The sequence below is a fragment of the Lactuca sativa genome, chromosome 3 (genome assembly GCF_002870075.4).
Source record: "Lactuca sativa cultivar Salinas chromosome 3, Lsat_Salinas_v11, whole genome shotgun sequence".
In the NCBI taxonomy this organism is placed as follows: Eukaryota; Viridiplantae; Streptophyta; class Magnoliopsida; order Asterales; family Asteraceae; genus Lactuca; species Lactuca sativa.
Window position 1 is genome coordinate 69,514,077 of NC_056625.2, and position 14,619 is coordinate 69,528,695.

Sequence of the window (14,619 nt, forward strand, 5' to 3'; positions counted from 1 at the left end):
GCGAGAGATTTTGGATGACTGATGTGCACAAAAGTACCCACTAATTTTAATATTTATAACCTAACAAACTTAGACTATCTATGCACTTATAGGCAGTGTACCTAGTCAGATTATAGTATAGCTTAGGTAAGTCGGGTGTCGATCACAGGGAACGGTGGATTAACTTAATATATTTGATTATAGGTTACAAGTTACACGAAAATAATAAAATGGTTTAATAAATCAATTAACAACTCTCGATAAACTAACAGGAAAGCACATCTCTTCAGGTACTTGGGTTTAGATAAATTACACCTTAAAACATAGACAATTGCATACACAAATTCATTTATTCAATGTTCACCGATTCCTAAAATGATTAGATTCGCGTTCACTATAACTAATCCTTTAGCAAACAAGTCAATTCAAACAGTGATCAGTTGATTAAACTAACATGCTTCCTAGTGTTCAGTTCGTATCAAGCAAGACTTGTAAATATAGTTAATCAATGTAGACATTTAATCAACCTCTTGTTGATGGTCATCAAACAAGGCTCACACATTAACTTACTTATTCTCAAGTTAATCCTAGTTTCACATTCGTTATTTCTAGTCTTATAATCTCGATGGTCATCAAAAATCATAAGAGACAAGCAAATCAAGCAGATGTTCAAGCAACTCAATTCACTTAACAATTAATAGAAAATAATCATCATTAACACATGAGGATCTTTAAACAAGCTTGGCAAGATAAATTAAACACAAATAAACTATTTAATATAGCAATTAGTCTAATAATCAAAGCTTCATTCAATCATAAACACAAAGTAAAAGGTTTTTACACCTAAATCAGAAACTAAATACAGAAAAGTACCACCATAGAATGCTAAACATGGTCACGTCAGCAAACCATATGATAATCAACGTGTATCCGCTCTCCAATCCTTCCGATCTCCGCTCCCGTTAGCTTAACGGCCTTCCGGCCGCCTTCTAGACCCTCAAAACGGCTTAACAGAAGTTAATTGTCGACTAAATTAGGTTAGAAGTCGAATCCTCCCTCCTGGTTAGCTAAAAATCGATATTTATAATCTTTGTGGCCGACCTAAGTACGCTGGGCGTACTTAGGATTACGCAGCGCGTACTCAAGATAATCACGCGATCAAGTCTATCCGGTGCAAAGGTGTACGCGGCGCGTACTATTTCCTTACGCGGGGCGTACTCACTTTTTCAGCAATTTTGATTTCTTTTAGCTTCTAAGCCCGGTTCCCGATTCAGTCTTTTCTTTTGCGCTTCATCGGCAACAAAACATAATTCAAAGCATTATGAGTACTTTTTAGTTCTAAAATAGAATAAATAAGGCCAAAATATTAAGATAAAGTGTATAAAAATATATATAAAAATACACATATCAAAATACCCCACACTTAGCCTTTGCTTGCCCCCAAGCAAATTTACTTTTATTTTACCAATATTGCACTAAACAATCCATTTAAAACTCAGCCATTATGCCAAGACCTCAACGCGTACATTTGTGTCTAATATTTTCCTAAAGTACCCCCCCATATTTTAAATACTCACAATCTTCATAAACACTCGCCCACTTTTTCCGAACAATGCTCATTTTATGCAACCCTCCGAATCCATCCGCAGAAAACCTCCTAACCTCAAGGTATTTTTAGTTGAGCAACCTAAGCATACATATTCTAGAAAATTACAACTTTCCGATACCACTATGGAGCTTTATTTGAATTCTTCATTTCTTTGACATTTGATCTTTGATTTCTTTGAATTCAACACCTTATTTGAATTGATTTCTGGTATCTTCAACTTTTTGAATTTCTTCAGAATTTTGATCTTTTGATCTTTACTTTATTTGCTCCAAAATTCTTCAAACTTTTTTCGTAATTCTCCTTTTTTTTCTTTTTTTTTCATGTAACTCACTTTTTTTTCACTCAAAACCCTACATGCTTAAGCAGAGGCGCTCAACCTCAACCTTTATTGGTTAATGATAATAATTTTCCTGGATACATTTCAGGTTTAGGCTGCTAAACATATTGCATCCCTCAAACCAAGCGGGGTTGTGTTTTTGTTCCATGATTTCACTAAAATAAGGGAGGCCACAAATGCACTATAACGTATATTGGCTCCACTAAACATTTGAGTTCTTATCGGATCATTTCATACAATATTAGCAAAATTTAAATTATCACTAGATTTTTCTAAATTAAACTATTATTTCAAATTTTAAAATTTTTAAATTTTCCTAAATTCTAGCAATTTCATTTTTTTTCTCTTAATTTTAATTTACTTTTACCGATCCCCTACCCCACACTTATTTCATACAATGCCCTCATTGTATGCTAAAACGAATTAAGAACATAAAAAGGGAGAAAAAGGAACAGACTCCCCTGGGTAGTTGTGGCGAGATCGAATGGGGCTGCTACAAGTTGCTTCAAATATCGCCGAAAGACTGAAAACTGGAACTGCTGCCTCTGAATTTGCCGAAAAATAAAATCAAGACCGCCATCTTCAAAAATGTGGTGCAAAATATTGCAAATAAATGCAAAGTATAGTAACCATGACGTGGGAAAGTGTCGACCACGTCGTCTCGTCGAGAATGACATCCTCTACTCGCGATGAAAAATCCCCCATAACATAGGAAAGTGTCAACCATGTCGTGGCAGCCGGGATGATACGTCTTCCTCGCGTCAAAATAAAACTCTATGGTGTGGGAACTGCTCATCCATATCATAAGAGTCAAAACATCGTAAAAATGCCCATCTTTAAAACGATCGCTCACGAAATAAATATGCACCCCACACTTATGACAAATTATGGGTCTTGATTATAATCTTCAACTCTCAAACCGCTCTCTCAAGCAACAGTCGGACCTAGCTACTGAACTTACTGCCAGCCTTCTAAGGGCGAAAATTCTGCAGAAATCTAAACAACCAAAGAGCATCAACATGGAAAACAAAAGTAAAACAAACTAAATCAAAGTTTAATTACACACCAAATAAAAAAAAACTAAACTAAACTAAAAATAACACAAAATAAACAAAATAAAAAGGATCACTCATCATCTCCATCATCATGTGGCTGTGTCCCAGAAGTACCGGCCCCATCAAATCGTGACTGGAATGGTGGTGGAAAGGGAACCGAATACTGAAACCCCTGATGGGCAAAGAATGCGTTCAACGCATTCCCATACCACCGCTGTTGCATGTCCACATGTGCAACATACTCGCTAATACGATCAATGCCCTGAGCCAGATAGCGCATATCAATCTCCCGCTCAGGTCCCTGCTGCGCTCCTCGAGGAGCAGGTCGACGCCGCTGGACTCGTCTCGGCTGTGGCTCGGCAGCACCCTCCTCATCTGCCTCATCATCTGCTCGAACTCTCAAAACACCATCACCTCCCCGCTCTAATACGCGCATCGACTCCAATAGCTGAAGACTCATCGGCCTCATGTCGTGAAACACCATCGATCTCATGATCTCACGTGTCATCAACTGGTATGATCGAGCTAACCGTGTGATAAAATGCCCTCCGCATATCGGGCTATCTCCCCGAAGTCCCCTGGCCCTCCGTCCCAAGTATGCAGCTAAAGCAACTGGAAGGTTCAGGTGCCTCCCTGGAGTAACTAGTGCCCATAGGAAATACAGGTCTGTCGAAGGCACTCTCTCACTATTCTTGTGATGCGTGAGAGACATAGAAATCAACCGGTGCAACATTCGGTATGTAGTGGACCGAATCATCCCCCCTCGAGCGGTAGATGGTGTATAGACTCCTCCCGTAATCTCGGCCCAAAAGGTGTTCTCATTATAGTCCGCCGGCCGTTCCGTAAGACAGTCAGCAAGGAATGCCAGGAAGTGGACACTCCTTGTCTCGTCGGCTGTGTAAATACCAACCCGAGTAGCTAGCTCTATCACGCTGCATTCCCGGCTCACTCCTCCCAGTCTGAAAGCAAAGGCTGTCCTGTCATCGAGTGGCTTCCTAGGATCATAGGAAACTGTAGCGTAGAACTCCAGCAAAAACTCCCGATACACAGGCTCCTGGATCGTGAACAAACGCGCCCATCCCTGACACACAAACAATTCCACACCACTCGCGTCCGAGTGTGTGTATTGCAAAAATTCCTGGATCAATGCAACAAGTCCAGTCCTGGTAGCCAATTCCCAATCAAATGAGGGTGCAATGTCAATCTCCTTTGTGAGAAGCAAGCTCAAGCTGGTGACATAACGCGCCCGGGTAGCATCGTTCAGCGTTTGCGGAAATTGTAAAAAGCGATGATCGGTCACATCCTCGGGAGGGTTGGTTCTTTGTATCCTTCGAGCCATAATCTGCACATATAAACACAAAACACAAAACCAAACCAAATATCACAGCATTAATAGATTTTTAAACCAAAAAAAAATGGAGCTGGATAAGGGCAATACGCTGGGCGTACGTTCAGCGTACGCTGGGCGTACTTCCAGATGCACGAATCTGTGTTGGTTCCTTTTTGCGTGTTCCCTAATCATATTCAAACTTAAAAATCAACACAGCAGGGGCAACAGAATTTTAAAATGTCGTGGTCCACAGGCTGTAAGATAGAATCGGGACCATCTTTAGAATTCCATTCCCATAATCTCGTAACTATTTAGAATTAACAACCACTTAATCAGGGAAACTGCATAAAGTAGTCAAAGAACTCGAAATCAGCCAAGAACTCGAAGTTAGCAGGTTATGCATGGCGTCGTCCCTGAGGTCAAATCGATGGTTGTGGGACGGGATTAAGACGAAATTAAGCTCGAGGGTTTAATGTATTAAACGAAATCGGTCCATTCAAGCCCTATTCAACACATACATTTGCAAAATCGGCCCTAATTCGAAAAATATATAAACCCTAGATTTTAAGCAAAAGCTAAATGCAGCTTATTCCTTTGAATTAAACACAAATCCAAGCTATTGAGTATCCTAAATACTTACTTGTGTGGTGGATTTAACAAGAAAGGAAGCACAATCGAAAATGTTTAGGAGCTCTTGGCCGTCACAGTTCGTGTGCGAGAGAGGAGATGTGAAAAGAATAAAGAAGAAGTCAATGGGTCAAGAGATATACCTGGCCGCTGATGTACGCTGGGCGTAACACAAGGGTACGCGGGGCGTACCTCAACCCCCCTGAAATATTCATTCGCGAACCGGGTGTTGAATTACGCTGGGCGTAATGTAACTTACGCGGGGCGTACGTTTAATTTTCTTCCTTCCTTTTTTAATTTAACTTCCTTTTCTTTTAATTATTTAATTAAGGGACTTAAAACTTATTTATTTATATTTTTTTTTTAATTTCTTCAGCTAATGATGACTTCACGATGAGTGATAAAAAAAATTAAAAATGTGAGACATCATAACCACTTATCTTTGTCGAGATCAAACGACAACGGTTGATCAAAAACCTTTGCATGCAAGAATTGGTTACGAAAATACCCGCTTTCGGGACCCGTTAGAATATTTCCCTTGTTTTCCTTGCACCTTTAACTAAAAGCGGAACAAGAAGTGACCTAACTAGTCAAGAACAGCAAGAGCTCGGTCTTCCACTTAACCACCACAATACGCCTTGCTATACTACGCCTCATGGATTGAGTAGGACAAATCAACAAAGTAGTAGGCTAAGCAGGTCAAGAATTCCCTAGTCGCTTTCATTCCCGAAACCCATGCCAAAAGTAAAGTCAAGCAATGTGTACAATCCCAAATTCCTGCAAAATAAAAACAAGAACCTTCCCGACAAGTGAAATGATATCATCGAAAATCAAACTAAAAATTAAAACTAACTAAAAACTAACTAAAAACAAATAACAAATAATCAAATAAAATAAATTAATGACAAGCCGTTCCCCGGCAACGGCGCCAAAAACTTGATGTGCACAAAAGTACCCACTAATTTTAATATTTATAACCTAACAAACTTAGACTATCTATGCACTTATAGGCAGTGTACCTAGTCAGATTATAGTATAGCTTAGGTAAGTCGGGTGTCGATCACAGGGAACGGTGGATTAACTTAATATATTTGATTATAGGTTACAAGTTACACGAAAATAATAAAATGGTTTAATAAATCAATTAACAACTCTCGATAAACTAACAGGAAAGCACATCTCTTCAGGTACTTGGGTTTAGATAAATTACACCTTAAAACATAGACAATTGCATACACAAATTCATTTATTCAATGTTCACCGATTCCTAAAATGATTAGATTCGCGTTCACTATAACTAATCCTTTAGCAAACAAGTCAATTCAAACAGTGATCAGTTGATTAAACTAACATGCTTCCTAGTGTTCAGTTCGTATCAAGCAAGACTTGTAAATATAGTTAATCAATGTAGACATTTAATCAACCTCTTGTTGATGGTCATCAAACAAGGCTCACACATTAACTTACTTATTCTCAAGTTAATCCTAGTTTCACATTCGTTATTTCTAGTCTTATAATCTCGATGGTCATCAAAAATCATAAGAGACAAGCAAATCAAGCAGATGTTCAAGCAACTCAATTCACTTAACAATTAACAGAAAATAATCATCATTAACACATGAGGATCTTTAAACAAGCTTGGCAAGATAAATTAAACACAAATAAACTATTTAATATAGCAATTAGTCTAATAATCAAAGCTTCATTCAATCATAAACACAAAGTAAAAGGTTTTTACACCTAAATCAGAAACTAAATACAGAAAAGTACCACCATAGAATGCTAAACATGGTCACGTCAGCAAACCATATGATAATCAACGTGTATCCGCTCTCCAATCCTTCCGATCTCCGCTCCCGTTAGCTTAACGGCCTTCCGGCCGCCTTCTAGACCCTCAAAATGGCTTAACAGAAGTTAATTGTCGACTAAATTAGGTTAGAAGTCGAATCCTCCCTCCTGGTTAGCTAAAAATCGATATTTATAATCTTTGTGGCCGACCTAAGTACGCTGGGCGTACTTAGGATTACGCAGCGCGTACTCAAGATAATCACGCGATCAAGTCTATCCGGTGCAAAGGTGTACGCGGCGCGTACTATTTCCTTACGCGGGGCGTACTCACTTTTTCAGCAATTTTGATTTCTTTTAGCTTCTAAGCCCGGTTCCCGATTCAGTCTTTTCTTTTGCGCTTCATCGGCAACAAATAGCTGCAAAACATAGTTCAAAGCATTATGAGTACTTTTTAGTTCTAAAATAGAATAAATAAGGCCAAAATATTAAGATAAAGTGTATAAAAATATATATAAAAATACACATATCAATGACAGATCAGTAGTTATAAATAACTGTTGTAAGGTCTATTTTATATTGTTTATGCTTTTGGTCTGTATTGGAACATGATATTCCGAGATTTTATTATTTAATGAAAAGTACATTCTCTTTGAGAAATGTTTTGATAAAGTTTTATCATATCTTGTTTGGGAACAAATTCCGCAACTGTTTTCTTTAAAATATTCCTATGATCTATAAAACAAAGCATAAACAAATCGGTCTTTTCTGGCCATGAAAAAAGGGGATGTCACACAGCTCTTTGAGATCCTTCCAATCTCTTCAAAGAATTTCAAAAATCTGATTATATCATCTTTTATGATCTCCCACTTGGATTTTAGAAGCTTGAATGTAAATCCATCCGGTCCCGGCGCTTTCTCACTTCCACATTCGAAAACCGCAACTTTTATTTCATCTACACCAAAATTTCTTTCTAAAAATTGGCCCCCGTCAGTGGTTAGTTTCTTGAATATACTATTAATGAACTTGGGGCGATTCGGCCAGGGCTCGTGGAATTTCAAACTAAAAAAGTTGTGCACTTCTTCTTTAATCATGGCAGGATCGGTATTCCAAGCACCATTGATGGTTAACCCATTAATTTTGTTTTTATGGTGGTTATTCTTAAGAATTTTGTGAAAGAAGCGTGACTTTTCGTCTCCATCGACTAGCCATTTAATCCTGGACTTTTGCTGAAAATCCTTTTTTTTAACTTTGTGATCTCCCTTAATCTTTGTTTTCCCATTTTGTAAGTTGCCATCTCTTGATCAGTCAAGATTTGTGATTCAGCTTCCAAATCAAGTCTATTTATTTCCTTTTTAAGAGTATCCAATCCCAGATTCTCCTTGTTTGATTCAATTGCTCTCCAAGTTTTGATTGCAACTTTAAGGTGTTTAAGTTTTACAAGGAGTAACATATTCGACATGCCATATCCAGAGAATGACGACCAAGCTTTGGTTGAAGATCTAGTCAAATTTGTTATTGAGCATCCAGGAGTTGAAAAAGCGAAAAAGAGGGGGCCCGAAATCTGTTTGAGAACTGGAGAGGATGATGGGTGAGTGATCAGAGAACTCATAGGGAAAAGCTTTGACAGATGAATGAGGTTGAGCAGTTAAGAAGTTAGAACACACCAAAAATCTGTCTAATTTGCTCAATTTTAGATCATCATCTCTCATGTAGGTAAATCGCCTTCCACCCATACTTAGATCCGTTAGGCCAGCTTCATGAATGAAGTTATTGAAACACATAGCACTGTATATGCAAAATTGGGAGTTTACCCTTTCGGAAGGCCATCGGACCACATTAAAATCTCCACATAATATCCATGTCCCCTATTTTGATCTTCTCAGCTCCAACAGTTCATCCCATAAAAGTTTTTTCTCTGAGACAGCTTGCGGTGCGTAAACATTTACAATAGTTGTTTCACCATCAATCCTCCTACAGAAGCCGCTGACAGCAATGAAAAATCTAGATTTTATGGAGGATATTTTGGAGAATAAGTGTTTATCCCAAATGCTTAATAAACCACCTGATATACCAGTGGAGTTAACCCCTTCAATATCAAAATCAGAATTTCCCCAATAAGCGTGAAAGTTGATTAGCGTGAATGTCCATTATGAGTGAATTTTAGAGTTCTGACCCAATCTATTTTGTAATCCTCTCCGACCCCCCTGATGTCGAGTGAAAGGATCTTCATTGGGCTCCATTTTGAACACCATCGCCTGCCGCAACCAAAGATTCTTTAAGGATTTCATTATCATCATCGATCTGGAAACCCAATTGAACCCCAAATCTGGCCGTTTTTATAACTTCTGGAGTGGAGATGGAGGATTGGGAGCAAGAACTGTTTGTACCTTGAATGATAGCCCCCTCCGGTTGGACGATCGATATGTTAAGGTCAATGGAGGACTCCGACGAAGCAACATCGGTTCCTGCAAGGGCCTGAGAAATAGGAGTAAGGATCGGATATGATGAGTCTCGGCGAGCACCGTATATAATTCTTCTCCTTTTATATGAAACTTCCCCAGCGGTGTAATCATTTGATCGTTCTGGATTGGAAGGAGTCAATCCAAAGAGATTTGGGCCACTATTGGGAGCACATTTTGGAAGCCCATTAGGTCTACAACAGTCCATCTGCCTAAGGTTAGGGGGTTGAAGAGGAGCGTTGACCTCATTGATCATCTGCACTTCATGAGGTTCATTGATGGCGTGTACGGGAAGAGCAAGCGATCCATTTCTTGTCGATTCATTCACCCTCTCGCCGGATTTCGTAATCGGCACCGACTTCACGACGACGTATTCATCTACGTTCTCAGGTTGATTCACCGAGATGAATTCTCCATCTTCTAGATCGTCATCACCAACCTGCTTTGGCAGCCATGTTTCTGTGATCCCATCATCTTCATCTCCATCTTCATCATCAGAACTGTCTGAAATCGATGAAACCTCATCATGCTCAATACAAAAGGGGTGCCATATCTCGTCATATTCCAGCACGCCCACATCGTAAGAACGACCCCCGACGACTATGGTAATCTCGTCATTGATTTTCTTTCTGGAGGCGGTCAATATACATATTTTGATGCTAGATTTGTCGGCAGATTCCCATAAGTTCGTAGAAGTCTCCAAAGTTTTTCCAAATTGATTCCCAAATTTTGTGAGATTCTCAGAACTCCATAGATACAAAGGTAATCCCACAATCTTGAGCCACATAAGTCTCTCAAACCTGATTTTGTCAAACCCCTTTGGCGTTATCCACTTAAACCATTCCCCCATACACCACTCTCCTTGAAAAGTTCATTGGTTTTGGTCGAAGATTGACACTACAACATGACTATCAGACCACCGAGATAGTATACCTTTATATCTTCCATTCCATAAGCATCAAGGATCAATGGTAGATTTCGGAGATGTTCAATACTGTGTACTTCACCAACCAAGGCTTTTTTGGAAAATCGATCTGTACCAGCAGCTTGTGCATCCAAATGTATGACGGTGTTGTTTTTCTCCCCTTTGACAACGTCAACGAACGACCTGCGTTTGTTAATCCAACCCTTATCCGGTTTGCTAATGGAGTGCCGTACTTGTGTTCTACTGGAGTCATTGGAAGCAAATTCCATTTTAGAGTTGCGCATATATCTGTCCACATTGCACTTAAGGATACTGTTATTGTACATCACAGATCCAAGATTTCTTTCGAGGGCTATGGTATCTCCTACCCCTTTGAACCTGATAAACGCAAAATTGGAACCACTAGCATCCTTCTTTTTTGCTAGATAAACATCTACCACCTCGCCATACTTTGTGAATACCTCTCTCAGTTCATTACAGATTAATTGCCCCCTTTGGAATATTCGTTAGTCGTAATCCTGTGGCTTGCCGGATGATTTTGTCGTCGGACTTCCGTCCGTTCCCCTATGTTGTTTTCACGACTTTTCATCTTTTCAATTGATTTATCACACACCTCGGAAAATTAGATCCAATATTTTGTTGTCCTAATAATCAGGATACACAATCAAGAACTTTCATTCACTTTATTTGAATATAAGTATAACGATTTCAGATTCGTTTTTTATACTTCTTTATAATAACAAACGATACGAGGCGAACCTTGATTTCATCACCCATAATTCTTTGTAATATTACTTCATATAATTTAATAATGTTACTTGTTCTTGGGTTGTTTTTGTTAAATTGTTATGAAAAAGCATATCACTATTAAATTATTTTTAAAAGAATTGATGTTCTCTATAAACCGAACACCAAACCCTTTGAGCTGTTGCGTTTAAAACCCTTGTTTCTCTCGCACAAGCTCACTCTCTACCATCAATGGCTTCTTATCTCCCGCACCCTTCAACAAGCTTGACAATCTCCCACAAAAAATCCGGTTTTAGACACTCAAACCTTCAAACAACCCTATTATTCATCGAAAACAATCAAATCAATTCCATTTCAAAACCATATCTAACCTATAAAACCTCGTCTCATCTCAATTTTCGCCTAAACCCTTGTTGCACAGCAACAAAATCTTCAACGTCATCGTCAACAACAAACGTGTTTCTCGAAAAACTTGAAAAAGACGACAATTTACCGGTGGTTGAAGACTCCCCAGTGAAATTCTTATTTTGGGCATTGTTATGGGCATCTTTTTCGGTAGCTTTATATGCATTTTCTCCTGCGGATGCTAAAGCGCAAGAAGCACATGCGGCTGTGCAGTCCATTAAAGCTTCGAGCTTCGGATTGAAGTTCGCTAATTTCTTGAGAGGGTCGGGTTGGCCCGATGAAGCTGTGGTGTTTGCTTTAGCTACACTCCCAGTGATCGAGCTCCGTGGTGCTATTCCTGTTGGGTATTGGTTACAACTCAAGCCTGTTCTTCTCACCGTTTTATCTGTTCTTGGGTTAGTCCACTTCCCTAACATTGTTTTCATCAGTTCACTGTCAATCTGTTTATATTATTCATGTTTACTTGTTTTTTTTTTTTTTTTTTTTAATTTGGGGTTTAATCATGTGCTTGATTAAATTGGCGAAGGTATCAATATTGCATTTAAAATAAGTTATAAGTAATGATTCTATGTCTCAAACAAATTGTTCTTTAGGGATTTAAAGGACGAATGAAGATTTGATTGCCATTTCATTGGTTTACTATCAATTCTGGTCATATATCTTCTAGTGATTTTATTGTTTTGGTTGTTTATAAGCGTTTCTTCTTGCTTCCCGAAATTAGAGATAAAGTTGTAACTTTTCCGATGAAAACTAAATAAGGTTTGGGGATTTATAGGAAGAAATGAAGACATGGAATACAACCTTTCACCTAATTTTTCTTGTCACATATCAAAGTTGAAAGTATGGGTAGATAAAGGGAAATGTGTCGATGCCAAAAAAGGAGTATCCTGCTGTCTTAAAAGACATTTAAGTTCCTTAACTTGCTAGTTTAGTCTCATGCTCCAAATTCGGCTTAATGGGTTTTTATGTATTTGTTGATCCCGGAGTTGGACTTTGGAAGTTTAAGTGGGTCCTAAGTTCCTAAGTGAAGAGACAAGACCTAATTTGTTGTAAAAATCCTGACTAGTCCTTGATTAGGATGTTTTCTACCATTGATTTCATGAGGGATTGGTTGTGGTATCATCATTGGTTGAAGCCCAATGCTATATCTATAATCGTTAGCTTCAAACTATAGTGCCATAGTGTAGGCTTGTGCTTGATACTTATCTATTTGGTTCTTTTTATTGACAATTTGGGAATGGAGATTAGTTTACTTTCCAAGTGAGGCCTCGTGTCACGTCGGAAGAAATATTCTTTTTGGATCAATACGTGTTTAGTACCTTTTAGGATTTATTTCCTGATGGTGGTGCCCATGTGCCTAAATCGCGCGCACGACTTACTTACAAGGTGGGGTACCATATTTAAGGGGAGGAGTTCATAAAGTATATATCCTTGTTGTTGTTGCCACTAGAATAAGTAGAGTATAGAATCTAAGTAATGGTATGCCACAACTATATATAGATATTGGTTTTAAAAAGCATGATGCACTAAGGGTCCCAGGGGTCGATGCACAATGCGTTCTCTTTCCAAGTTCCTTGACCATTTCATCAAGAAAACCGAACAACAAGTTTTTCTTAAACATCCATGGACTTAACCAACACATAACCCTTTGGAGAGTTAACGAAAAAGTTTATAATATCTTTGTGAGCCTATTCTTTCTTTTGTTTGTTTATCTATTGTTGAATGATATTATTAAGCAAAGGAACTCTTAGCTCATACATGCTAGGTGGTTTCATTCCCAGGCCTAATTGTCCAATTGTTTCTACCATTATATTAAAACTATCATACGTAACAACATTAAAAATAATACCTACATTGAAAATTTACATGGACACATGGTTAATAAAGACATTTAATAGAGTATCAAAACTATTGTATTCGACAACAATATAACGTCAAACTATCTTGCTATTTCACTACTTGATTGTTGTCTTCCTCCTTTCCTACCATTTCTTCCCTTGATTAAACCTTCATAATTAGGAGTAAAGTGCATATCAGTGGGACCTTTTTGTTTGGGGGGTGATTTGCTACTACATATCACAAACAATTAAAACCCAACAAACTAAACATTATCCTCATTCTACACATAAAGATGTTATTAGCTTGAATTTTGTTTACAAGATTTTTGTTGATGACAAATGACATTTAACACCTATGATTTTAACCTCTCAGGAACATGGTACCTGTGCCTTTGATCATACTCTACTTAAAACCACTAGCAACATTCCTAGCTGGAACAAGTAAACCAGCAGCTCAATTCCTAGACCTTTTATTCAAAAAAGCAAAACAAAAAGCGGGACCCGTTGAAGAGTTCCAATGGTTAGGTCTAATGCTGTTTGTAGCAGTGCCATTTCCAGGCACTGGTGCATGGACTGGAGCCATCATAGCTTCCATCCTTGATATCCCTTTTTGGTCTGCCATTTCTGCAAACTTTTGTGGGGTTGTTTTGGCTAGTCTTTTGGTCAACATGTTGGTCAACATTGGCCTCAAGTATGCCATTGTTGCTTGTATCTTCATGTTCATTGCATCCGGATTCATGTGGAGTGCTCTTCGTGTTTTGAAACAGCGTCTCGGGTCTTCGTCTTCATCCTGTTGATTTTGAGATTGTTGATGAATAATTTGATATATGCTAATTTGATTCTTTGATTTTGGTTTTACATTTTTGTAAATTGTTCGATCGTGTTGTATTATTTTATACAATCGATTGATGCGTAACTTTGGAAATTTAAAGTTATGCGTACTTGAAGCGATAGATCGAGAGTTGATTAAATGGGCCATTGTTATATCGAGTTGATCTATTGGCTTTTTTATGTTTTTATTTTCGTTATGTAGAGTTTGATTTATCGGCGTCCTTATTTATTTATTTTTAGAGTAACTTACACGAATGGTCCTTATGGTTTGGGGTAATTTATGAGCTTGGTTCCTAATTTATTTTTTTAACTCGGAAGATCCCTACTAGTTGTTTTTGTTACGCGTTTGGTCCCTACAGTTTGTTTTTATTAAGCATTTGGTCCATGTCTTACTTAAAAAGACTATTATTTAAATAGGAAAAAACGGTAGACTAGGTAAGGAGGGCGAGGTTTAAATAAATAAAAAAATCAATGGCAAAGTATATTTTTTAGTTAAGACAGGTACCAAACGTATAACAAAAACAAATAGTAGGGATTTTCCGAGTTAAAAAAATAAGTTAGGGATCAAATGCGCAAATTATCCTAAACCATAGGAACCATTTGTGCAATTTACTCTTATTTTTATTTCGTTAATAGTCTTTATATGATTCAATTTTATCGAAAAAGACAACGTTTTTTTATGATCTTGG

The 14,619-nt window shown here is 38.0% G+C and overlaps 1 protein-coding gene across 1 annotated transcript; it reads left to right on the top strand.

Moving 5' to 3' along the window:
- The first annotated feature begins 10,968 nt into the window (after positions 1-10,968).
- On the top strand, positions 10,969-14,052 carry LOC111891362 (uncharacterized). Its single transcript, XM_023887412.3, has 2 exons — positions 10,969-11,656; positions 13,473-14,052. The coding sequence occupies exons 1-2, from the start codon at positions 11,088-11,090 to the stop codon at positions 13,894-13,896; spliced, it is 993 nt and encodes a 330-aa protein (XP_023743180.1). The 5' UTR covers positions 10,969-11,087; the 3' UTR covers positions 13,897-14,052.
- The last annotated feature ends 567 nt before the right edge of the window (positions 14,053-14,619 follow it).

Excerpts from the sequence above, each read along its gene's own strand:
- LOC111891362 (XM_023887412.3), top strand. The coding sequence starts at position 11,088 with ATGGCTTCTTATCTCCCGCACCCTTCAACAAGCTTGACAATCTCCCAC. Across the intron at positions 11,657-13,472 it reads ACCGTTTTATCTGTTCTTGG|GAACATGGTACCTGTGCCTT; the intron begins GTTAGTCCACTT and ends TTAACCTCTCAG.